General features: G+C 44.4%; 1 protein-coding gene and 1 non-coding gene across 3 annotated transcripts in view; both read right to left on the bottom strand.

Moving 5' to 3' along the window:
* Window positions 1-22,402, bottom strand: part of mylka (myosin, light chain kinase a) — a 51,474-nt gene extending 29,072 nt beyond the window's left edge. The window contains exons 1-13 of one of the 2 annotated variants that reach the window (XM_046403605.1): window positions 22,245-22,402; window positions 17,762-17,921; window positions 16,747-16,954; window positions 16,247-16,292; window positions 15,499-15,664; window positions 14,793-14,958; window positions 14,688-14,709; window positions 13,955-14,165; window positions 12,970-13,046; window positions 8,381-8,481; window positions 7,561-7,770; window positions 4,116-4,247; window positions 3,028-3,225 (exon numbers count right to left, since the gene is read on the bottom strand). In XM_046403605.1, the coding sequence (XP_046259561.1) occupies window positions 3,028-3,225; window positions 4,116-4,247; window positions 7,561-7,770; window positions 8,381-8,481; window positions 12,970-13,046; window positions 13,955-14,165; window positions 14,688-14,709; window positions 14,793-14,958; window positions 15,499-15,664; window positions 16,247-16,292; window positions 16,747-16,954; window positions 17,762-17,921; window positions 22,245-22,327 (1,780 nt within the window). In that variant the 5' untranslated portion in view covers window positions 22,328-22,402. The remainder of the gene's footprint in view (window positions 1-3,027; window positions 3,226-4,115; window positions 4,248-7,560; window positions 7,771-8,380; window positions 8,482-12,969; window positions 13,047-13,954; window positions 14,166-14,687; window positions 14,710-14,792; window positions 14,959-15,498; window positions 15,665-16,246; window positions 16,293-16,746; window positions 16,955-17,761; window positions 17,922-22,244) is intronic. The other variant, XM_046403606.1, reaches the window with a different exon arrangement.
* On the bottom strand, window positions 5,823-5,894 carry trnad-guc. The gene has a single exon. It is a non-coding gene; the product is annotated as a tRNA-Asp (tRNA).
* Window positions 22,403-24,717: the final 2,315 nt, after the last annotated feature.

Genomic DNA, 24,717 nt, shown 5'->3' with positions numbered 1-24,717 from the left:
TTAGTCAGTTGTGTTCAACAGTCTAACAGCACAAGGGAAGAAACTGAACTTGTGGCGTGAGGTTTTGGTCCGAATGGACCGTAACCTCCTGCCTGAAGGGAGTTTCACAAAGAGTCCATGTCCAGGGTGAGAAGGGTCAGCTGTGATCCGACCTGCACGCCTCAGAGTCCTGGAGGTGTACAGGTCTTGGAGAGATGGATGGCTGCAGCCGATCACCTTCTCAGCAGAGCGCACAGCACGCTGCAGTCTGTGCTTGTCCCTGGCGGTGGCCCCAGCATACCACACGGTGATGGAGGAGGTGAGGATGGACTCGATGATGGCTGTGTAGAACTGAACCATCATCTTGGTAGGCACCTTGAGTTTCCTCAGTTGCCGCAGGAAGAACATCCTCTGCTGGGCCCTTTTGATGAGGGAGCTGATGGTCAGCTCCCACTTGAGGTCCCGGGTGATGGTGGTACCCAGGAAGCGGAAGGAGTCCACTGTGGAGATGGGGGTGTCTGTCAGGGTGAGGGGGAGCGATGGAGCTGGCACTTTCCGAAAGTCGATGATCATCTCCACCGTCTTCTGGGCGTTCAGCTCCAGGTGGTTGTTACCGCACCAGGACACCAGACGGTCCACCTCCCTCCTGTAGGCAGACTCATCCCCGTCTGAGATGAGACCGATGAGGGTGGTGTCGTCTGCAAACTTAATCAGCTTGACAGACTGGTGGCCGGAGGTGCAGCAGTTGGTGTAGATGAAGAAGAGCAGAGGGGAAAGTACACAGCCCTGGGGGGTACCGGTGCTGATGGTCCGGGTGTCCGAGACATTCTTCCCCAGCCTCACATGCTGTTTCCTGTCTGTCAGGAAGTCAGTGATCCACCGGCAGATGGGGTCAGGCACGTTCAGCAGGGACAGCTTGTCCTGGAGGAGAGCTGGGCAGATCGTGTTGAAGGCAGAGCTGAAGTCCACAAACAAGATCCTAACGTAGGTTCCCGGGGAGTCCAGATGCCGCAGGATGAAGTGTAGTGTCAGGTTGACTGCATCGTCTACAGACCTGTTGGCTCTGTAGGCAAACTGCAGGGGGTCCAGGAGGGGGGTTGTGATGTACTTGAGGTGGGACAGAACCAGGCGCTCAAATGACTTCATGACTACAGATGTCAGTGCCACAGATCTGTAGTCATTAAGTCCAGTGATCCTTGACTTCTTGGGGACTAGGACTATGGTGGAGGCTTTGAAGCAGTCTGGCACATGGCATGACTCCAGAGAGGTGTTGAAAATATCTGTGAAAACTGGAGTCAGCTCATCTGCACAGTGTCTCAGGATGGAGGGGGACACACCGTCTGGTCCAGGAGCCTTGTGAGGGTTCAGTTTCCTGAACAGCTTGTTAACGTCCTCCTCCTGGATAAAGAGGGCTGTGGTGGAGGAGGGGGGGTCCGAGGTGGATACTGGTGGAATGACTTCAGGGGTGTGGGGGGTGTGAATGGCCGTGTTGATGGGGTGAGTGGGGGTGTCAGGGCCGGCAGATAGTCCATCAAAGCGACAGTAGAACTCGTTCAGACTGTTGGCTAGTCGCAGGTCGTCAGTAGAGTGGGGGGCTTTGGGCTTGTAGTTGGTGATTTGCCTAAGCCCTTTCCACACAGAGGCCGAGTCATTAGCTGAGAATTGCTGTTGAATTTTCTCAGAGTACAGTGATTTAGCGCTTCTCACCTCCTTGCTAAACCTGTACTTGGCATCTTTGTAGCTGTCTCTATCCCCACTCCTGAAAGCAGACTCTTTCACTAGCCTCAGCTGTCTGAGTTTAGCTGTGAACCAGGGTTTGTCATTGTTATAACTCACCCTGGTGCGTGTTGGCACAATACTGTCCTCACAATACTGGATATATGAGGTTACAGTATCAGTATACTCGTCAAGACTATCTGTAGCAGCCCTAAACACGTCCCAGTCCGTTGACTCCAAACAGAAACGAAGCTCCTCCACAGCCTGGGTGGTCCACCTTTTAGATGTACTCACCACAGGTTTGGCGAGCTTCAGCCTCTGTCTGTATGTGGGGATCAGGTGGATCATGATGTGGTCAGATAGACCCAGAGCGGCGCGGGGCACTGCACGATATGCTCCGCTTATTGTGGTGTAACAGTGATCCAGTGTGTTCTCCTCTCTGGTCGGGCATTTGATCAGCTGATTGTATTTGGGTAACTCTTGGCTCAGATTTCCTTTATTAAAGTCACCAAGGACAATAATTAAGGAGTCTGGGTATGTTTGCTCCACACACAGTACCTGATCCGCGAGTACGCGCTGAGCTTCGTGCACGTCCGCACTCGGCGGGATGTAAACAGCGGCCAGAATGAATGAAGTAAACTCACGCGGAGAGTAAAACGGCTTACAGTGTATGAATAAGTATTCCAGAGCAGGAGAACAGTGCTGGGAGATCACAGTCACATCGGTACACCAGCCGCTGTTGATGTAAAAACAGACACCTCCACCTTTAGTTTTGCCGGAAAGTTCCTTGTGACGATCCGCTCGGAGAAGTTGGAATCCCTCCAGCTGCAGCGCGCAGTCCGGTATCTGTTCACAAAGCCACGTCTCCGTGAAGCACAACACACAAGATGAAGAAAAGTCCCTGTTATTTCTCATCAGCAGTGCCAGCTCATCCATTTTGTTGCAGAGTGAGTGTGCGTTAGAGAGAAAGATCCCAGGTAACAGTGTGCGCGTTCCGCGTTTGCGGAGGCGCACGAGTGCACCCGCTCGCTTTTCTCTGCGTCGCCGCCTCACTTTTTTGACTACAATGCAGATTAAATCCACAGCAGATGCTAAAAAAACTGGAGATAAGTCAACGGGTGTGGAGTATCTGATGTTCATGAGCTCTTCTCTGGTGTAAGAGCATGCGGACACACAATAATTACACAAAAACAGACAAGACAGAGCGCACCAAAACACCAGGGCGTCCGTCCTTGGCGCCATCTTACATTTATTTTACTAAAGTCTTCAAGGTTCAAGCTGTCTGAAACCACTTAGAAGTCAATGTGTGCATGAGTGCAAGTGCGTGTTTACCCTCCACAGTGAGTCGGCACTGGGTGTGGTCCTCCCCGTGCTGGTTCCAGGCCTTACAGCTGTAGGTCCCAGTGTCCTCAGGGAAAACCTCTTGGATGAGCAGAGTGTGGAGGTTCTCATCCCTGAGGAGATGGAAGTCCTCTGTCTCCATCACCTCCTGCCCATCATGGAGCCACACCACCTCTGGAGGGGGGTGACCTGAGGACAACAATGACTTCAGCAATACATTTTAATTAACATTCATCAACATATGAACAAAAACATCAGCCATCTCAGTCTCCACTGAGGAGAATTAATGTGTTTCTGTCAGAGACTCAAATCAAAGGCCTAGTAACAGCCACATTAAAGACAGTCATGTTCACTTCTGGAGGACGTCATTGTCTTTGAATAAACATCCAGAAATCCACCTTGAAATCATTATCAGGTCTTTAAGCTTTGCTCAGTATCAGTAAAATCCAGTGGCAGCTTCTATACCCATGAAGCTACTAAGAGGAGCTGCTAATGGGAGCAGCTAACAGAAGTTAACAGCTAACAATTAATTCACCTCACTCTGAATGGAGACCATTTGACTATACGTAAACAAACAGATGCTACAAATAGTGTATTAGCAAGGGACGCTACAACAGCACATCTGATAAACTTTTATTGCATCATTTTATGGCTTCAGTATTTTCTCTCATCATATTGGTTCATGAATGGGTCTGTATGTTTTGATCACATCACTGACCAGGTAACCAGTCTGAATGAATTGTCATCTGTGAACTTGTAGTGAAACTGAGAAGCTTCATTTCAGTAAGCAGAACAACATCCAAATAAACTCTATTTTAAACTTCACATACAACAGGATGTGAACGAGAGCAGCCAAGCTATCAGGTAGTGGCAGACCTGATCCTCATGCAGCTTATATGGAGAAAACCCTCTGTGGAAAATCATTATGTAACACACACACACACACACACACACACACACAGAGAGAGAGAGAGAGGAAGTGAAGAGGACTCATCCACACAGTCTGTCCCTATCTCCACCATCTCCCTGGAGATCTGACAGGAAATACCACAGTCGACACACACACAGCGCCGTCGTACCGCTCAGCTCCACCGTCAGGGCGACTCTGCTGCCATCCATCACACTCAGGTCAGCAAGGTGGTGGACAAAGCGTGGAGCCTCACAAACTCCTCTGACCCCTGTGACCTTTGACCTGAAACCCTGCAGCCTGCCTGCAACACATGAAGAAGAAAGTCACAAAACCTTGTGACTGAGTGTTGGCCCTGATGGTCAGCCAGCTGAATCATGTTTCACAGATTAAATCACTTTGATCAATACAGTTGCTTCTCTGGTATCCTGTCATTTGTTCTCCTCGTTCTTCTGCTGTGTTCGCTATTAACCACATGTGTGTCTGCTGTCTGGCATGTCTGATATGTACACAGAACAAAGCCTATTTACACACACACACACACACACACACAAAGATGTTGGAGAAGAGAAAAGGAAATCCAAAAGCCATATATGGAAAAGGACGAGTGAGGATCAGACTGACAATAACAGACTCTCTCTCTCTCACATACACACACACACACTGCATTGGTGTTCCTCATGTATATGGCCAAAAGTATGTGGACACCCAGTTGCTGCCTTTTGGTGTACTTCCCAGATTTCTGGGCCGTAAATGAATGACAAATCTCTCCTTTCAGTCAGCTGCTGAGATAACAAGCAAAGACCTTCAAGAGCTTATTCATGTGCTGCACAGATGCCTTCTTCCACCTGCAAACTGTTAGACCCAATCATAACGAAGCACCACTGCAGCCAATGGGAGGACTCGTTTTCTCTGTCCAGTCAGCTGTGAGCTCAGATCACAGCCTGGCCCCATTTTATAATTGGTTCAACGAAATCTCCAGAATGAGGTTTACATCTACTCCAGTCAGTTTGATTTAAGCATCACAAACCCCAAAGAGCTTTTGAGCCGAAAATACCTTCAGAGCTCCATCATTATATTATCTGTTCATTATGTGCATTTGTAGTGGCTGTGTGTGGATTGTGAGTCTTCTGTAAACTTATATTTTATTGTTTGAGTCTGTTTCACTTTGAAAATGTGAATATTGTTTAAACATGTTCGCTATGTGTGTGACTTGAACATTAAAACATTCTTCATAAACATGAAGCAAACACCCCTCGTCTCACCCTGCGCTCTTATATTCTAAGGGAATAACAACACAATAATTCATATTCTTTGAATCCTGCACACTGAACTGTAAAATTACTGTTTTACTCCACTTGAATGTTTGACTGTGAGAGTCAAGGAATTCAGCCTGTGGGAATCTCCTGATATTTCACTGTGTGTATGTGTGTGTGTGTGTGTGTATTCAGTTGGGGGTTTCTTGCTGCAGGAGAATTTTGAATTTCCTCATAAAGAAGTGATCCTATCAACACACTGAAGTATACTCAAATTTTAGTTTGAAATGACAGGCTTGTACACACTCTCTTCTGTTTTCACTCTGTCCCTGGTGGAGCTGAAACAGAAAGTGAAAGTGACATATTTTGTCATTGGAGGGAACTCACTCCAACGAAATTCGTGCTCTGCATTTAACCCACCCAAGTGACGTGCACACACACACAGCAAACCCGGGGCAGTGGGCGACCGCGTGCAGCGCCCGGGGAGCAGTGGGGGGTTAGGTACCTTGCTCAAGGGTACCTCAGCCATGGACACCGGTACGGGGAATCGAACCAGCGATCCACCGGTTACGGGTCCGACACCCTAACCGCTGATCCACGACTGCCCCCAAAAATGAGAAACACTCCCCGTCGGGGAATCGAACCCCGGTCTTCCGCGTGACAGGCGGAGATACTGTCCACTATACTAACGAGAATATGACAGTATTCCCTCTCTGTATTTCCTGATATTTCCCTGTTCAGTTAGCATTCTGTGTATTTAAGGTACTGCTGAGATGTCAGTAAGACACATTACAGTAATTAGCCAGTCTGGAAGTTAGCCTTAGTGCTAAGCTAAGTGACTAGCTGGGCTAGCTTGTCTGTGTTACCGAACAGGTAAACAGGGTTAGGGCAGAGGACAGACATGAAGATAAACACAACAGGTTTCATTACTTGGAGTGGAAAAGTGAAAAGCTTCCCAACTAGAGAAACAAGAGAAACTGAATTTCTGAAAACAAAGATGGCCAGAGACGACATCTCTTTATAGTGTCCTCTTCTAGAGTGGCTTATTAACTCCACCTGCTGCGTATCTCAACCTCTAGTGAACTCACCAAACAACCGCCATTTTCTTTTAAGGACTTTCTGGATTTTTTAGTTAGTTTGTTACATTTGCATGGTCACTACTACAGTTGGATACTACTACAATGATTAGATACTGCTACTACAGCTGAACACTTTTACATTCGGACAAAAACAGGTGGGTGAAGGAGACTCAGTTTGACCTCCTTCAGCTCCATCAGTCTCAGTGGACTCATTGGACTACATGGAGATCCAGCAGTTGGAAGTGACTTCTTGAAGCTCCACAGTGCCAGGGTGGACTCCCCGTCAATGCCCTTCTTGGGACGGCTTCAGTGTGTGTGAGTGTGTGTGTTGCATCATTCACTGTAGCAGCATGTTTTGTCTTTATATGGTTTCCTGCTCTCATATTTGTTTAACAGCTGTACAACACCAGCAAGCCCCTCTCTCTCTCTCTCTCTGTCTGCATGTCTCTCTCTCTCTGTCTCTCTGTCTGTCTGCATGTCTCTCTCTATCTGTCTCTGTCTGCATCTCCCTCTATCTCCGTCTCTCTCTCCACCTTTCTGTCTCTCTATCCATCTGTCTGTCTGTCTCTTTCCATCTCTCTCTGTCTCTCTATCCGTCCGCCGGTCTTTCTCTCTCTCCATCTCTCTGTCTCTCTATCCGCCTGTCTGTCTCTCTCCATCTCTCTGTCTGTCTCTACTGTTTTCAGATGAGTTTTTCTCTCTGTCTCTCTGGGTCTTCTGTGTGTGTTTTGTCGATGTTTTAGATTTCCAATCAAATCGACATAAAACCCACTTTATGTCCACTTTTTATCCATTTACTCCAACTCTGTTCAGCACACAATCCAACATCAACCATCACAGACAGAGACCTTAAATGAAAACATTTGAGACAAAGACTTTTTTGAAAATTAAAGCAGACATTTCAGATGTTCTCTGATAGAAAATCAGTGTCTCTTGTTTCAGAGTCTACTTGTTAAAGAGACTTTTCATTTCAGCAGCAGATGAATGAGCATTTCATGAGTTTGGCCAGAGCATCACAGTGTGTGCTTCTGACTCACACATTTGAATGTATTTCTTGTTCTCTTCTTTATTCTGTTTGTCACCTGCCTGTCACACTGCCAGACATTACTGTGTCATCTAACCCTACATACAGACTTTGCCGCCCTCTGCTGGACATCTCATTACACCAGCAGAGCTTCCTCTTGGACTGACAACATTTACAGACACGTTCAAACTGATGTTTACTGACAGCTGTGTTTATCACAGAGACTGTAACAAGTTCAGACAGACAGGCAGGTCTTACTGTGTACACGGAGCATCCATGGTGCAGAGTTAACTGTCACTCCATCAGCAGTCCTCAGTTTACACTGGTAGGTTCCCTGGTCTACTTGTCTCACTCTCTCCATGATGAGGGTCAAACGGCTACCGTCCTGTCTCTGCTGCACACCTGGTCCCATCCTCACCGGCACCCCGTCCTTCAGCCAAGTTACCATGGCAAAGGCAACAGATGAGACTGACAGAGGTGAGAGCGGCAGCTCATATTAGAAAACTTTGACTGAAAAATCGACCAAGCCAGCAGAGCCTATCAGTATGTCTCACTGTGGTACAAGGACATTCATCATCTCACTTCACAAGTGGACAGAGGCGAGGAGAAAAAACTCAACACCTCAAGCGATTAATTTAAACCTCATTTTTTGATGTGAAACACCTGCTGTCTCGGTCTCAAACAAATGAAATTAAATGGTTTTTTTTTTATCTGTTCTGAAAATACTTTTGGATGGTGCCACCAACTTTTGCCCTGTTTTTCAGTGAGTCCATACAGCCAATCAAATCTTTCTATTAGCAGTGAGATGAGTGTCATGTTAAAAGCGGAGACCACTGAGCTAATCAGCTGCAGCTACATAAGAACAACATTAGCATCATGCTAACATCAGCTTCTCATCATCATTCACACTAATAAGTAATTTGTTTTATTTGATTTATTATTTCAAACATGAGGCTTCTGTATCGAGGTTGGTTTGCAGGTTTTACACATCTAACAATGGACCAATGAGACCGCACCAAACATAGAATCACATAACACACAAAACTGTTAACATTTCAGAATCAAAGCTTTTAATTACCTTGGCAGGTGAATTTGACCTGTGCTCCCTCCGTGGCCTCCTGGTCCAAAGGAATGGCCTTGAACTGCAGGTTGAACCCAAACACCGACCTCCTCACAGGCCTGAAATACACAAATGATACTGAACAGCACTGACTGGCTGTCTGACACAGTCTTCAATGATACTGATTGTGCCTCCTTTGTTATCTATTTATCAAAGGCTTTTGAGAGTACTGACCATCAAATCTTTCAAAATTGGAGTCTGTTGGATTTAATGAAAAATCTTGTAACTGGTTTATAAATTAACTCAATGGGAGAAGGCAAGCTGCTGTGGCTCATGGTGTTCAGTTCGACTTTATGAGTTTTAACAAAGGTGTGCAACACTCTAGAACCACTCTTGTTCACACTATTTATAAATGAATAAGATGTAACTGTTACAAACAGCATAATTAATCTGTATGCTGATGATGCCATTTTATATACAACAACACCCTATGTTTCAGTTCAGTTCAAAACTCCTCTAAAACAATGATTCCATATCAGCAGTGCTGGGGCTCTGCAGAGGGTGGTAAAGGCTGCACACAGGACCATGGGGGGCAGCCTCCCCATCACCTCAGCCCTCTACACAGCACGATGCAGGGGGAGGGCCCTCTGCATCATGAAGGACTCCACCCATCCTGCACATGAACTTTTCCAACCTCTCCCCTCAGGCAGGCGGCTGAGGAGCATCCGGAGCAAGACCACTAGGCTCAGAAACAGCTTCTTCCCCGAAGCTGTCAGACTGCTGAGGTCTAGCCATGCCCTGTAGTCCCCCCCACACACCCATACACACACACACACACACACACACACACACACTCCTGACCCCCCCATTCCCACCAACACAGACCTGCACTAAAAACACTTTACACCCACAAGCAATACTACAAGTACAAGTGAAATACTACAACTACAAGTGCAATACTACAAGTGCAATTTGGACTTACAAGTGCAATACAGACTACTTTCCTGAACTACCTCACTCTAGCACACACCTGTACATGCATATTTATGCTGCACATGCTAAACTGGCTTCTTATTTATTTATTTCTTTTTCTCAGAATGTTTACTTTTTTATACTGTATTTGTTGTATTTGTTGGATAGAGTTCTATTTTTACTTAGCTTATATATTTTTTTATTCAACTTTTCATTTCATATTTTTTATACCCTACCTATTGCTCCCGGGACCTGAGTCCTAATTTCGTACCATAAGCAAGCAAATGTGAGCTGATATGACAATAAAAGTTCCTTGATCCTTGATCCTTAAGGGACACGCTTCCGCTTTTGCCCAGAGGTACATGAGATTTGAAATTGACACTGAATTGAGAAAGTGAAATAACTATCTAAGAGTTTTTTAATAAAACCAGCTTTTGTCACTTCATATGTTTATTGCACAAACTAAAAACTGACAGTTAAATTGTATGGAGAAACTGAAGCATCTATGATTATACTCCTTCAAAGTAGCTGTAGTCAAACCTCTCCTTTAAAAACACACACACTTGTTTTTACGCAACTTTATGCAACTTTATGCAACTATAGACCAATATCTAACCTCCCATTTCTTTCCAAGATCCTTGACAGAACAGTCGCCAATCAGCTACATGACTTTCTACATAGTAATAGCTTATTTGAGGATTTTCAATCTGGCTTTAGAGCTCATCATAGCACAGAGACAGCATTGGTCAAAGTCACAAATGACCTATTGGCATCAGACAAGGGATTTATCTCTGTCCCTGTACTGTTAGACCTTAGTGCTGCATTTGACACAATTGATCATTCCATTTTATTACACAGACTGGAACACCTAACTGGCATTAAAGGAACTGCATTAAGCTGGTTTCAGTCCTATTCATCAGATTGATCTCAATTTGTTCATGTTAATGATGAACGTCCAAGGTTCTGTACTTGGACCAGTATTATTCACCCTAAATATTCTCCCCATTGGTGATATTATTAAGGAACACTGCATACATTTTCACTGTTACGCAGATGACGCACAATTATATTTATCAAGAAAACCAGATGAAACAAATCAGCTAACCAAACATCAGACATGCCTTAATGCCTGGATGACTTGCAATTTCCTACTTCTAAATTCAAACAAAAATGAAATCATTGTTCTGGGCCCTAAACACCTTAGAAACAAATTATTTAGTGCTATAGCTACCTTGGATGCCATCACCTTGGCATCCAACCCCACCATAAGAAATCTGAGAGTTATTTTTGATCAGGATATGTTCATTAACTCACACATGTATTATCGTCTATTTATAAAAGAAATAAGCAAGGGACGAACTGTGTCCTAACATTAGTAGCACATTTTTTTATTTTCTTGAACCACCCCTCACATGCTCCACTCCCATGATCACATTCGGCCATACTCAAAACACATTCAAGATCACCTTGTTCCATTCTATGCAACACATATACATTCAGGTACACCACAACACATAGCTCAAATTTCAAGGAATGCCTTTGTTCACCTTTGCAGTATTGCAAAAATTGGAATACAGGGTGCACTCCTCAGGAGCTTTTATGACTCAGTGGTGGCATCAGCCATCTTTTATGGTGTGGTCTGCTGGGCAGACAGCATCTCTGCCTGGGACAAAAAGAGGCTGGACAGACTGGAGAGGAGGGCCGCCTCAGTCCTGGGCTGCTCCCTGGACTCAGTGGACGTGGTGGGTGACAGGAGGACGATAGCCAAGCTGTCGTCCATGCTGGAGACCCCCTCCCACCCCTTATAGAATCAACTTTTATTGGCAGTATATATATTTTTACATACACATACTGAATTTGACTACTGCATTTATCCCATCCTTAGTTGAACACACACATGCAACACCCGGCAAATTACATGCAGTTAAACACACACAGGAGCAGTGGGCAGCATCAAGCGGGCAGCATCAAGCGCCCGGGGAGCATATTGGGGGGGTTAAGTGCCTTGCTCAAGGGCACATCAGCCGGCTAATGAAGGGGGGGGGGGGTAGCGTTTTTTCACATTAATCACTCCACCACACTCAAATTTTTCCTGCCCGTCCGGTGGGGGAATCAAACTGGTGACCCTCCAATCACAAGCTGCTTCTCCAACATCTAGGCCACGGCTAGAGGCCCCCCATGCAGGGCACTCTGACGGCACTGGGAAGCTCCTTCAATGACAGACTGCTACACCCGCTCTGTGTGGAGGAGGTACCGCCACTCCTTGCTGCCCACCGCTGTCAGACTCCACAACAAGCACAGCTGATAGACTGGACATTTAAGCTGTTGAATGTGTTAAATAAATCACGTGCAATAATGGGACAAATGGTCACACCAGACCTGCAAAAATACGTGTAGTAATAATTGTGCAATAATCCTTACTCATGTAACACTACTACTAGGAGTGTGCAGTTATGGGACTAATAAAGGATTATCTTATCTTATCATCAGTCAGAAAGATGCAGAAAAAGTAGTCCACGCATTTATTATCCCCAAGTAATAACTACTGCAACTCCCCAGTAAGTCCATAAAGGCTCTCCAACTAATCCAGAATGCTGCTGCATGTGTACTGACAAAAACCCATGTTAGAGAGCATATTTCTCCTGTACTGGCTTCTCTACATTGGCTGCCTGTAAAATTGAGCATAGACTTTAAAATTTTCCTCCTCACATACAAAACCCTAAATAGTCAACAACAATCTTTTCTCAATGAGTTCATAGTACCTTATTATCCAACTAGAACTCTGCGCTCCCAGGATGCAGGGTTACTTGTAGTTCCTAGAGCAGGCATGTCAAACTGGTCCACAGGAGGGCCAGTGTTGCTGCAGGTTTTTGTGCCAACCAACCAAGAGCACACCGTTTGACCAATCAACTGTCTGAAGATGGAGATCAGTTGATTAAATGAGTCAAGTCTGGTGTGCTTCTACTTGGTTGGAAAGAAAACCTGCAGCCACACCGGCCCTCCTGTGGACCAGTTTGACATGCCTGTCCTAGAGTCTACAAAAGTAGATTGGGAAGAGCCTTTAGTTATCAAGCTCCTCTACTGTTGAGCCATCTTCCAGTTTCGGTCTACGAGGCAGACACCCTCTCTACATTTAAGGTTACACTTAGGCCGGCCCCTAGTTATGCTGCCAAACACTTAGACTGCCAGGGATCTTCCATGATGCACTGAGCTTTTCTTCTCCTCTAACTCCCCATCTGCACACATTTATGTCCCATCAATGCATGTCACGAACTTGACTTCTTCCCCAGAGTCTTTGTGCTTTCTTGTCTTGCAGGTTCTAATCGATCATGTCTAGATCTGTTTTATCTAGACCTGCTCTAACTGGAAAGTGTCGTGAGTCAGATTCTGTTATGGCGCTATATAAATAAATTGAATTGAATTGAAACTGAATGTAACAGGTGGTGATGATCCAGGGGTACTTGAGCTCATTGAACAGGCCTGTGGGAGTACATTTTACTTTTTTCCTGGGGTTGCCTTAACCGCCAGACCTTCACTGCTATTTGGATGTTCCATTAGCTAGCAACATGAGTTAGCTAACAGTAACATTACTAAACTAACTAACATTAGCTTTTATGTTCAAACAGGTTCTGTACCTGCTGCTGTCTGAACTACACGTTGGCTGTAGGACTGAACCGGTACGAACTGGAACCGGACTGAAGGCTGGCTGGATCTGCAAACAAACCAAATTCAGACCATCTTTATTTACGGAAACATGTTTGTAAAAGCAAATAAAGCAAGCAGGCTGCGGTCTCATCTGTATAAAAAAGAAAAATCAGCTGGAAGTGAAATAAACATCCAAGAAAGAGTTGCTGAGCAGATTCAACTTCATCTTCAGCCTGTAAGGAAGACATCTGTAATTGAAATGAGCATTTCAATATTACCAAGCTGTTAAGTGTTTTTCCGTTTCCTGGGGTGGACCAACAGGAAACGTTAATGACTGTGCTGAGAACTTGATGTTGATCACCAGTGATCTTTTGTGTCTTCCTGACAGGAGGCACAATAATTGGGCAGGCTGCTTCACTGCAAGTCCTTCCTCTCTGCTGCTGTGAGGCTGTACAACCAGCTCTGCTCCCAGCAGACCCCACAAATCCACTGCAAATACCCCATCTCCCAATGCAATACAGTAACTTTTATACTGCGAACACTAAAAATAGTGAAATACTGTAAATATTGTTGTGTTTACATGGTTTCTTTAAAAAAAGTGTAAATATCCCCCCCTTTTTTATATACTTTATATATTTTTTACTTGACCTACCTGCACCTTTATTATGCTATCCCTGTGTTGCTGTGAAAATGAGAATTTCTCCATTAATAAAGGCCTATCTTATCTTATTTTACTTAAGTAAGTGAATCCAGTTTTCTGTGACTGTACTAACTCCTTTTATCAATAATTTACTCGTTTCTGGAATCACTATTTTGTTTGTATCAGCCTTGAATCTATAATGTACTACACTGCGTATTATGCCGATATAGTAATACTCAGACTGATAATAATGACAATAACAATAATAATAATAATAATAATAATAATAATGATGATGATGATGATGATGATGATGATGATATTGTTACACAGACCTCAGCCACTGCAGTTCTCCTCTCAGCCACCAGAGGAAGCTGGACAGGAAGTCTTCCCCTGCAGGAGGCTGCCTCTCCATGCTCAGACAGGAGGCTCTGCTGCAGCTTCTCTCTAGGTTTGGGTTGTTCTCTCTGGAAGCTGGGAGCGTTGGGAGCAGCTCTGTCCACAGTCAAATTACTGGTTTGCGTGGCTTCGGCCAGCTGGAGAGTCCTGCAGGAGGAGTTGGAGCATTACCATCAACCTACAGAAACTTTCATCTTGATTTTTCTTGATTAGAAGCATCCGGCAGTCATTACAGTTTCAGTTCTCAGTTTTACTTGTTTTTGTTCCTGGTTATGACAGCCACAGTTTCTGAACCACATTGTGAGTAGCGTGGATGTTTCCACTGATTTCTGTTCACTGAATTATTTTTGTCTGCTTTCTATGCAGCACTTCTTAATCCTGCACACACTTTTGTCTTTGGGGACACAATAAAAGCTTTGACCCTCTGGTTTCCCGCACAAGGGCAGGTGCCCTGATCAGTCGTATCTCTGACCAATGATTGGTTCATGGATTAATTACAGACAGCAGCAATAAAGATGAAAAAATATCTGAATCTCAAGAGAATTTAAAGAATTTAAAACTCATTTAGGCTTTCTTACACTTTACACTTATGCTCAAACTGAGTCAAAGGTCTTTGTGTCTTGTTGTAAACCATTTGTATGCAGGGAGACAGGTGACTGTGCAACTTACCTGGATAAGTCATCAGGAACACCTGTGGAGACAAACAGGACAGTTAAACACGAAATTATTCTGTCTGGACCTGCAATACTGAGGAAACCCCGATGGTCATCTCACCATGAAAGTTGAGCTTAGCAGTGGCAGTGGCGGTACCAGCGCTGTTGGTGACCAAACACGTGTAGCTACCTACATCCTCCACACGCACTTCCTGTATCTCCAGGAAGTGCAGACCAGAGCGCTCATACATGCTGACACGCCCACAAGACTGAAGCTCCACCTCCCCCTGAAAGACACACAGACAGACAGACGCCTATCCATTACTGCTGGTCTGGATAACAACAACGCAACAAGATGGCAAAGCCGATGCTACTTTTAAAATTCACTACTGCAAGATACCAGTAGTGTTCACTGCCAAACTGTTTGATACCTCAAACATGACTGATGTGTTTCATAACTGAAAGAACTCGACGTGTTTCAGAATCAGAATCAGAATTCCTTTATCACCGAAGGGCAATTCTTTACTTCTTTTTTCCTATCATCATATGCTATGGTTCGGATGTGGAGTACGAAACACAGTTATGGAATTAAAGTTAATGCTGAGCTGATTATGTAGGAGCCTTTAAAGGCAGGTGATTGGTCTCAAATTAGCAATTATAAGCCTGCTTGTCAGCACATTCAGTTGATTGACTCAGCTCAACACAGACACCAGTTTGAGCAAATAACTCAGTGTTTCGTCCTTCTCTCTTTCGATCAGCACATTAAGAAAAAAGTCTTCAAAAAGATCTCTGTTCTATCATAAAGGTCTCCATGATGCTCCTCCCACCTTGTACCATGTGACCCAGGGCTGTGGGCGTCCTGTCACTTTGGCACAGAACTTCCCAGTCTGACCTAACTTGGTGAACACTCGGCTTGGCTTAGTGACAAACTTTGGCAGACTCTCGCCCCAAATACTGGACCTGTTCTCCATTGCCGGGACCGCAGAGCAACACCTGGAATTATGGGAAAGTTCAACAAGCATCATCATTTACAACAGTAACCAAGGAGCTGTTTGAAACCAAGTAACCAAGGAGCTTTGTTCAGAGACATTTAGAATGCAGAGCGCTCAGGACCCTGCTCTCTGTAATGACTCAGTAAATACTTCAGAATTTTCAGGGTTTCGCATAAGTTTGAAAGGCCAGCAACATTCCACGTGAGTATATTTTTTACAGCTGGCTACACACTGATCTCAAAGCTTGTTTGGATGAAAGAGTTCAAGGCAGTAAAATACTTTTTGTCTTCTACTCAGAAACCAAGTCAGATTTCATTTTTGAAATGAAAAAAAAGTGTAACTACTTTGAAGTAATGAGAAAAAGTGTGATATTCTGAAAGATTTGTTCAGCTTTAGTGTGAAAATGACAGTTGAATGCTGATGTGATCATATGTCCAGATGTGAAACTGATCCTCTTCTAAAGAGCACACAGGAGATCTGAGTCTGAACAGGAACCTCCTCCAACATGACAACGAAGAGTTACAACTCCTTGTTTATCACCACCACTCTACAAACTGATCCAAAGACAGAAGAGGGGCCCAACCCTGTTTTCATGGAGGAAGGGAGGACGTACTTCTTCTCAGAATTCTCTGCAAGTGGAAAAACAGTAAAGCAGAACAGATTAGTTGCTCTGAGAATTTTTAATGTCCGACTTTTTACACAAACACGACTGGAAGGCAAAGTACACAGCACAGCCTGAAAATGTGATCCAATTTATTTATTATTTTAATGTAACAAATGTTCAAACAAACAGGACAGCAGCAGATTGGACAGCAGCTCTGATATCAACAGTGTAGGAAACCAGTCATCTGCCTGGTCCTAGTGATTTAAACTGGTCTGAAGGGAATCCCTTACTCTGGTTCAGTCTGGATGTGCACAGTTAAAGCACATTTGTGTTTTGGATTCCCCTCCACCACACCAGTGAAAGTGTTCCTCTATTAGAAGTAGTCACGCAGGAGTCATCTTATTAGTAAAGTAGAAGTGTCAACAAAAGTAATCCTAGTACTGCTGTGTTAGTACAAATCATGGTGCAAGTAATCCAACCTTCCAGAAGAATCTCCACTGTAACCTGCCGGCTCCCGGCCTGATTGGTGGCCTGACAGGTGTATCGGCCCACGTCCTTCTCTCTGACTCCACCCACCACCAGGCTGAAGGTGCCCAGTCCACCTTGTTTCACCACACAGCGCTCATCACCAATCAAAGCCCTCCCCTCTCTGTACCACGAGACCTGAGGCTCAGGATGACCACACACCTGAAAGACAGATGCCACAGGTGTTTAAAGTGATTATTTTAGTTCCACATTATCATCACAATCAGGTGTTTCTACCTGACCAGGTGAACATGGACTTCTTCAACTTGTGGGGACATATAATAATTCAAGTAATAAAGAAGTGAAAATGAATAAAACAGCCAAGATCCAACACAAGTCAGTGTGTATGTTTTTAGTCGACTGCTTCACATCAGGAGGCAGTCACAAGACTGAAGACATTTTAATCCCTCACATCCTCCTCTTGTCTCCTCTCATGCCTTTACTCTCATCTCCCTTCTTCAAGTCCTTTGTCTGCTCCTTTGTTTCCTTCCGTGTCTCCTCTCTTGTCTCTTTGGTGAACTACCACACCTAACTCCCCGTTGTTGTTGTTGTTACCTGAATACATCTGTACCTTCCATGCAGCTGTGTTGAGTAAATCAGACATGTGGACTTGTCCACATGTTAATCTGGACAATCCTACTCCCACCTGCAGTAGATGTAAATACTATTCATGTAAATACTGCACATTTTCACTTTTTTAATTTTATTATTTTTTTATAAGCGTTCTATTTTACAATATTTAATTTTTACTTACCTGTTTTTTGGTAGCAGGGACATAAAGAATTTCACTGCACATTGTACCATGTATGATTATGTGTGTGACAAATAAACCTATCTTGTATCTTGATCTGACACAAAACAAGACAATCTACAGGTGAGTCCTGATGACTTCTCCATTTCCCACATGACCTCATTTCTTGTGTTTGTGCACCAGAAGTCCCACCAGCCGAAAAACAGAGGGTGTCCCACCTTCCCCTCCAGTCGGACGTCTCCACCCAGCACGACCCTGGTGTTGCGGGGAGGAAGGATGAAGGCTGGAGGCTTGTTGGTGCTGGAGCTGCACCCTGGTGATGGTCCTGTTAGCAGGGAGACGGTGGAGGAGGCTGAAGCCAACGGAACGTCACTCATGCTTTAGTCAGAGGAAAAACAACAAAATAATATTAACACAAAATAATACTGATCAGTTCTAACCCTTTAATGAGGTGTTCACCATCAGCTGTTGACCTTTGACCCCACAAAGCCAGAAAGGTCAGCAACATGTCTGGTTTGTTGTATTATTTATGAGTGACAACACTGCTGTGAGCTCACAGTTTCTGTCAGGATCTGTGATCACATCTGACATCTTCTTACTGCTGAAAAAATGTTTCTGTGACAAACCTAAACTCACGGCGTTCCTGTGATCCATCCTCAACAAACCGCTCAAACAGTCCTGCACATTCTGAGAATGAAGAAGATCCACGCAGCAACTGATAGAGATCCTTGAGAGTCTGATGTATGTGTGTATGTGTGTGTGTGTGTGTGTGGTGAAGGATGAACAGATCAAAGACATAAACACATTTTGTGTGTGTGTGTGTGTGTGTGTGAGAACAAGTCAACGTGAAACTCGTTCTGTGTTTGACCCTATAAGGAAACACACGGACCAGGTCTGAGTCGTTGACAGTGGCTCCTGGGGCTTTCTGAGGACAGGACAGGTGTATCCAGGTGTGACTGTAGTTTGTCAGCAGCTGCATCAGTGACACGCAGCTCATTCAGGCATTTACCAGTCCTGAAACTGAACTGAGACATTGAACATGTGAGACTTCCATAAATCAGAGCCAAAGAGGCTTCAGATCTTCACCACCTTCACCTTTTAATGCAGAAACAAAACTAAACAGAAACAAATTCAAGCTGCCTCCCTTCTTTCACAGCAGAGGTCAAGAGGAAAATGATTTGAGATTTTTCTGTTGCAGTATCAGGAATAACAAATATGACAAAGCGAAAGTGAGCCAAAAATCACCACATGAATCAACTCTGTTCCCGGGAGGTTGGGATCAACCATGGATGTAGAAGTTGGACAAAGCAGTTCTGCTCCGTCCTGATTCCTGCAGGGCAAAAATAATTTTCCCCACAGAGGACCACTAGATCAGAGTTAAACTGTTAAACTGCTGACATGCCACAAAGGCAGTCATGACTCAATCTATGGTCAATCTTTGATACATGGAGGTTTTATTTCTGTAAAGCTTTACTTGACTGAGCAGTATATATATTTTAACACACATACGCCGAATTTGTCTTCTGCATTTGACCCATCCTTAGTTGAACACACACATGCAACACCCGGCAAATTACATGCAGTGAAACACACACAGGAGCAGTGGGCAGCATCAAACGCCCGGGGAGCATATTGGGGGTTAAGTGCCTTGCTCAAGGGCACATCAACCGACTAATGAAGGGGGGGGGGGCTTTTTTTGCATTAATCACTCCACCACACCCAAATTTTTACTGCCCATCCGGTGGGGGAATCGAACCGGTGACCACAAGCCGCTTCTCCAACCTCTAGGCCACGGCTGCCCCCGTGGACTACGGCACATGCTTAGTAGGTCACATAACCAGGAAGTAAACCAGAATGACGGAAAACTGTTGAGCAGTTCTCTAAACAGTCAACATCTTTGGAGCTAGTATCGAGTTTCTAATACATCCATGGGCTCAACAATCAAATCCCACTCAAAGCTTGTGGTCACTGAGCATGCTCAGTATAAGAGCAGAGTTATTTCAGGCTGTGTGAACTCCTGTTGTGTTTGTAGGATGTTTGCTGGATGACAAGGTGGTTTTATCAGAGCGAAACAGTGAATCTGAGTGTTTTCAGAACAAACAGAACAAGCCTGTAGTCACAGTTAAAATATGCAGCTAACACACACACACACACACACCGTGCAGCTACCTTACATGGCTTTAAATCATCTGAAAGCTGCTCAATACACTTGTGTTTTTCAGTGTGAAAGAATTTTTTTTTATCTGAAAGTCAACCTTTGCTTCCTGTTGATTCCACTTTAGTGCCAGAGCTGAAGCAGGAGCTTCACAGCGTGTGTTGATCTCAGTACTGATGTTTGATTACTTCCAGATGTTTTTGTCTTCATGTGAAAACAGACCTTCTAACACTTATCCCACTTCCACAAACTCACTGCATTTTATCTTCTGCTGGGGGGGTTAAACCAAAAGGTCAAAGTTTGTGAGCAGTTGATAATGTGAAAGTGAATATTTCAGGCCAACATGTTCACCATCTCAGTTTAGAGTGCTAGCATGTTAGTCTGAGCTAATTAACATTTAACATAAGGAGCTGCAGGGCCTCATGAGCTTTAGGAGTAATGTTTTAAGCGCTCAAAAAGACATCTTGCCAGACTCCATCTCTCCATCAGACGTGCATCTTTATGTTGGTCAGGTGCTGCAGGCTTTTGGTGTGGACATAGCAAGTGCCTGTCTGTGGCGTTGGAGGAGCATTCTCGTCACTCCTGTGAATGCTGCCCAATGAAACCAAAACTGTTCCAACTTTTCAGGTACAAATCTCTTTGAGCATGGTTCAGGAGACTTCTGCTGGTAGAGCAGGTAACTTTAGCACTCTGCTAACTTGAATCAGACCGTCAGACTGAATGGATCAAATTCTGGCAGTAAGACGAGTCATTCCGTGGGTCTGCAGCACTTTTTACACAATGTTTTACAGCTGCTGCTTTCACATTGGAAGCTCGTGAGAAGAAGTCATCACAGTCACATGACGCCCTGTAAATCATATGACACTGGCTTTAAAGCTTGGCGCATTTCCTGTTAGCCTGTTGTCTCTGATATTTTCTAAGTGCAGAGATGCAAACCCTCTGCTTACAAAAAAAAAGAAAACAAAGCTTCAACTTTCTGCTGCTGTGACATGTGAACTTTCCCTCACGGACGAATATCCCACTCTCTCACTCTTGTCTGCTTTTGCTGTGTGTGTTTTCACATTCAGTATATCAAGAAACAGCAGCAGGTAGAAAATCAATAAACCAGACTGTCTGATAACACACGACCCTGAGAAACACACACACACACACAGTCCAGAGCAGCTTCAACATTCATCCAAAACTCAGCATGACGGACGGGGAGGTCAGTGAAGCAGCTGCAGTTGTCATTAACAGAAAAGACCTGCACTTTTGTTGTAAACAGATACCAATGAGTAAAAGTACTGTCAGCAGGAAAGTATCAGCACTTAGTGTAAACTTTTAATCAGTTTCCTGTTGGCTGAACATGACAAACACTTTCCTGATTACACTGACATATTGTTGGGGAACATACTCATCACAGAGTATTTATACAGTAGTATAGGATAAGAGTGCTTCCTTCACCTCTGATGTGATACAGTCTTAATAACTGATACTGTCCAGTTTGTGATGATGAGTGGTACAAATGCATCTTATTGTACAGGACATCCAACTCAAACGGGAAAGCAGAAACTCCTGAAGAGCAAAAAGTCTTCATATTATCTTTACATCTCAGAAGCAGCTTTTCAAAATAAAACAGGAAGCAGCAAATCAGAAGTGATCAATTAAAAACAGGAGGAGCTGAGAGCTGCAGCCTGTGTTTGATTCTCTGTGCAGACGAAACGTCGGAGGCAACTTAAAGAAAAACTTCCCAGCATGTAGCAGAGTTCACCGACAGGTTGAGCCTTTTTAATGGGGGAGATTCCTTCACGTCAGTCGACCGTTTCATAAACATCCTCAGAGTGAGGAGGCTTCCCACATTCAGCCCGCTGACGGGACAGTCCAGCTTCACATCTGACCCAACTTATTGATCTCTAAACGGTCAGAGAGCAGAAACAAGATCGGGACGTTTTCACATTCACGGTCACCTATCAGAACTAATCCAATCATTCACATAAACACACGGCAGAACCAAGAGTCTGACGCTCCTCGTTTGTATGAAGGAAATAAAGTCGGATGTTTTATTTTGACACCAGTCTTCACTGAATATCTTTAATCAACCAGGATTCTTATGTTACATCGGAAGTTCAAGTTTTTAAAAAGTTCATCCAACATTTCAAGTGAAAAACTTTCACTGCTTTTACTGCCCACATTAGAGATTAATGAATGGATCGATTACTGTATTATTATTTTATTTTCTGTTTTCACCGTGGATGACGAGTTAAATCGTTCAGTTTCACAAGAGAAACAGTCATCACCATAAAGGTGAATCATCCGCCTTTAAGTCACATCCTTTTCATGTTGTCTGCGGAGTACTGCCATCGAACTGCTTCCCTGACTCATCAAACGATCTGATTAGAACCGACGTCCGTTTTTGTGAGCGGGTGATGCAGCGCGAGGCGCGTGCAGCCTCGTTAAAGGCTGACTCCGCCCACCCGACAGCACGTTTAATGTGAGAAGTTTAAAACTACCAAACCGCAAACTGCGTGACGGCGGAACAACGAAGGTTGAAGGAGAAATGTACAGACCTGAAAGTATCCGCGCTGAACGCCGGAGAAGTTCGCTGAGGTGCTGCTGCTGCTGCTTCTCTTCTGAATAATGAGGACATCATCAGCTGCTCCTCCTCTGACCGACCGAGGAGGTCTGAGCCTCACTGCAGCTGTTTTCTTCACCTGAATAATCAAGGCATTCATTAGTGGCTCCTCCTCCTGCAGGAGCTGCAGCGGGAGGAACAACAGGGGCGGACAGACAGAATCGACTTAACCTGCCGCCCCTCCAACAGGCATCATTAGTTTTTAGCTCCTGACCAAACTATGACAGGGGTTCAGTTACATTTTATTGGTTCACACAAAAGTGGTCATGGCTTAGTACAGCTCATCAATCTGCCAAATCCAAGTCAAGTTGGTGGTTTTTATTGTCTTTTACGAGAATGCAAGGAGTTTTTATTATCATCACAACCATGTATGAGTAGCACACAGAGCAATGCAACACGGTGCTAGTATAAAAAAATAAAAAGTGAAAAATACATACTGTAACATGGCAGACGGTGCAAATAACAGTATAGACAAGACATTGAACACAGTATGGTACAATACAATACAAATGGACCAGACAGTGAAGTGACAGTATGGGAGTTCGAGTGAGTGTGTGGGTGTGTATGTGTGTCAGTCCTGTCCCTGTGAGGTGAGGAGTCTGGTGGCTTCAGAAACTGTGCAGATTGTGGATGTGAGGGTCCGGATGCTCCGGTACCTCCTACCAGACGGCAGGAAATTAAGGTGTGTGTGTGTGTGTGTGTGTGGCATGAGTCATGTCAACTACGATGATGATTGTTTTGCAGATGAATCGTGTAGTGTAAATGTCTGTCATGGAGGGAAGAGAGACTCCAATGATCCTCGGTTGTCCTCATTATCCACTGCAGGGAGCTGAGGTCCTGGATGCAAACCAGGCAGCAATGCAGCTGCTCAGGATGCTCTTGATAGTCCCTCTGTAGAAGGTGGTCAGGATGGGGGTTGGAAAATGGGCTTTCCTCAGCCTTCTGAGGAAGTAGAAATGCTGTTGGGCTCTCCTGGTAATGGAGCTGGTGTTGAGGGATCAAGTGAGGTTCTCCGCCAGGTGAACACCAAGGAACTTGGTGCTCTTGATGATCTCCACTGAGGATCTGTTGAAGGGCAGCAGAGCATGGTCCGCTGGTCCCTTCTGAAGTCAACGACCATCTCTTTAGTTTTGTCTATGTTCAGAGACAGGTTGTTGGTTCTGCACCAGGATGTTAGCGGTTTCATCTCTTCATTGTAAGCTGCTTCATCATTCTTGCTGATGAGACCCACCACGGTTGTGTCATCAGCATTACATTACACTATATTACACTTCAATTAGGAGACGCTTTTATCCAAAGTGACTTACAAAATGAGTAAAAACAAGTGTCAGTACAATAGAATTAGATTAAAGCAATAAGAGCTAAAGCATAAAATAAAAGTGCTTAGGTAGAAGAGCAAGAGTGGAAAGCAGGAGAAGATGAAAGAGTGAGGGGGTGTCAGAGGGTTAGGGTTGTTAGGAGAGAAGGTGCAGTTGGGAGAGATGAGTTTTCAAGTGCTTTAGCATGAGAGATCATATTTCTCCTGCACTGGTTTCTCTACATTGGCTGCCTGTAAAATTCAGGATGGAGTTTAAAATTCTTCTCCTCACATATGAAGCCCTGAACAGCCAGGCACTATCATCTTAAAGAGTTGATAATTCCCTAATATCCCACTTTATGTTCTCAAAATGCAGGGCTACTTGTGGTTCCTAGAGTCTTCAAAAGTAGATCGGGAACCAGAGCCTTTAGTTATCAAGCTCCTCTAAAGTGGAACCATCTTCCGGTTTCGGTCCGGGAGGCGGACACTCGCTCTATATTTAAGAGTAGACTTAAAACTTTCCTCTTTGATAAAGCTTATAGGTAGGGCTGGCCTAGGCTGGCCCCTAGTTATGCTGCTATAGGCTTAGACTGCCGGGGATCTCCCATGATTTAATTCATAATTCAGTCTTATTTATATAGCACCTTTTACAATCAAAATTGTCTTTAGGTGCTTTATAGAAACCCAGAGCCTGAACCCCCGAGCAAGCAGTCAGTGGAAAGGAAAAACTCCCTTTTAACAGGAAGAAACCCTGAGCAGGACCCGACTCACAAGGGAGAACCATCCTGCTGATAGTCGGCTGGGTGAAGGAGGAGAAGAAGAGGTAGACAGGACAGAGAGGATGAAAGAGAGAGAGAGAGAAACATACATGCAGTAAACATCATACATTACAAAGGACAAACATGACAGGTTGTTATAACTGGAATTCTGAAGACTCTGTATTGTATGTATTTGTTTTTTAGTGAATTTGTTGTGAATTCTGCTATATAAATAAACTGAATTGAACTGAATTGCTCAGGGAGACGTTGAAGGTGTCAGCGAAAACAGCTGCTAGCTGGTCTGGGCATCCCCTGAGAACTCTGCTAGGAATGTTGTCTGGTCCAGCAGTCTT

Source organism: Scatophagus argus, chromosome 11 (assembly GCF_020382885.2).
Source record: "Scatophagus argus isolate fScaArg1 chromosome 11, fScaArg1.pri, whole genome shotgun sequence".
NCBI lineage: Eukaryota > Metazoa > Chordata > Actinopteri > Scatophagidae > Scatophagus > Scatophagus argus.
This window is presented reverse-complemented; position numbering and strand designations above follow the sequence as displayed.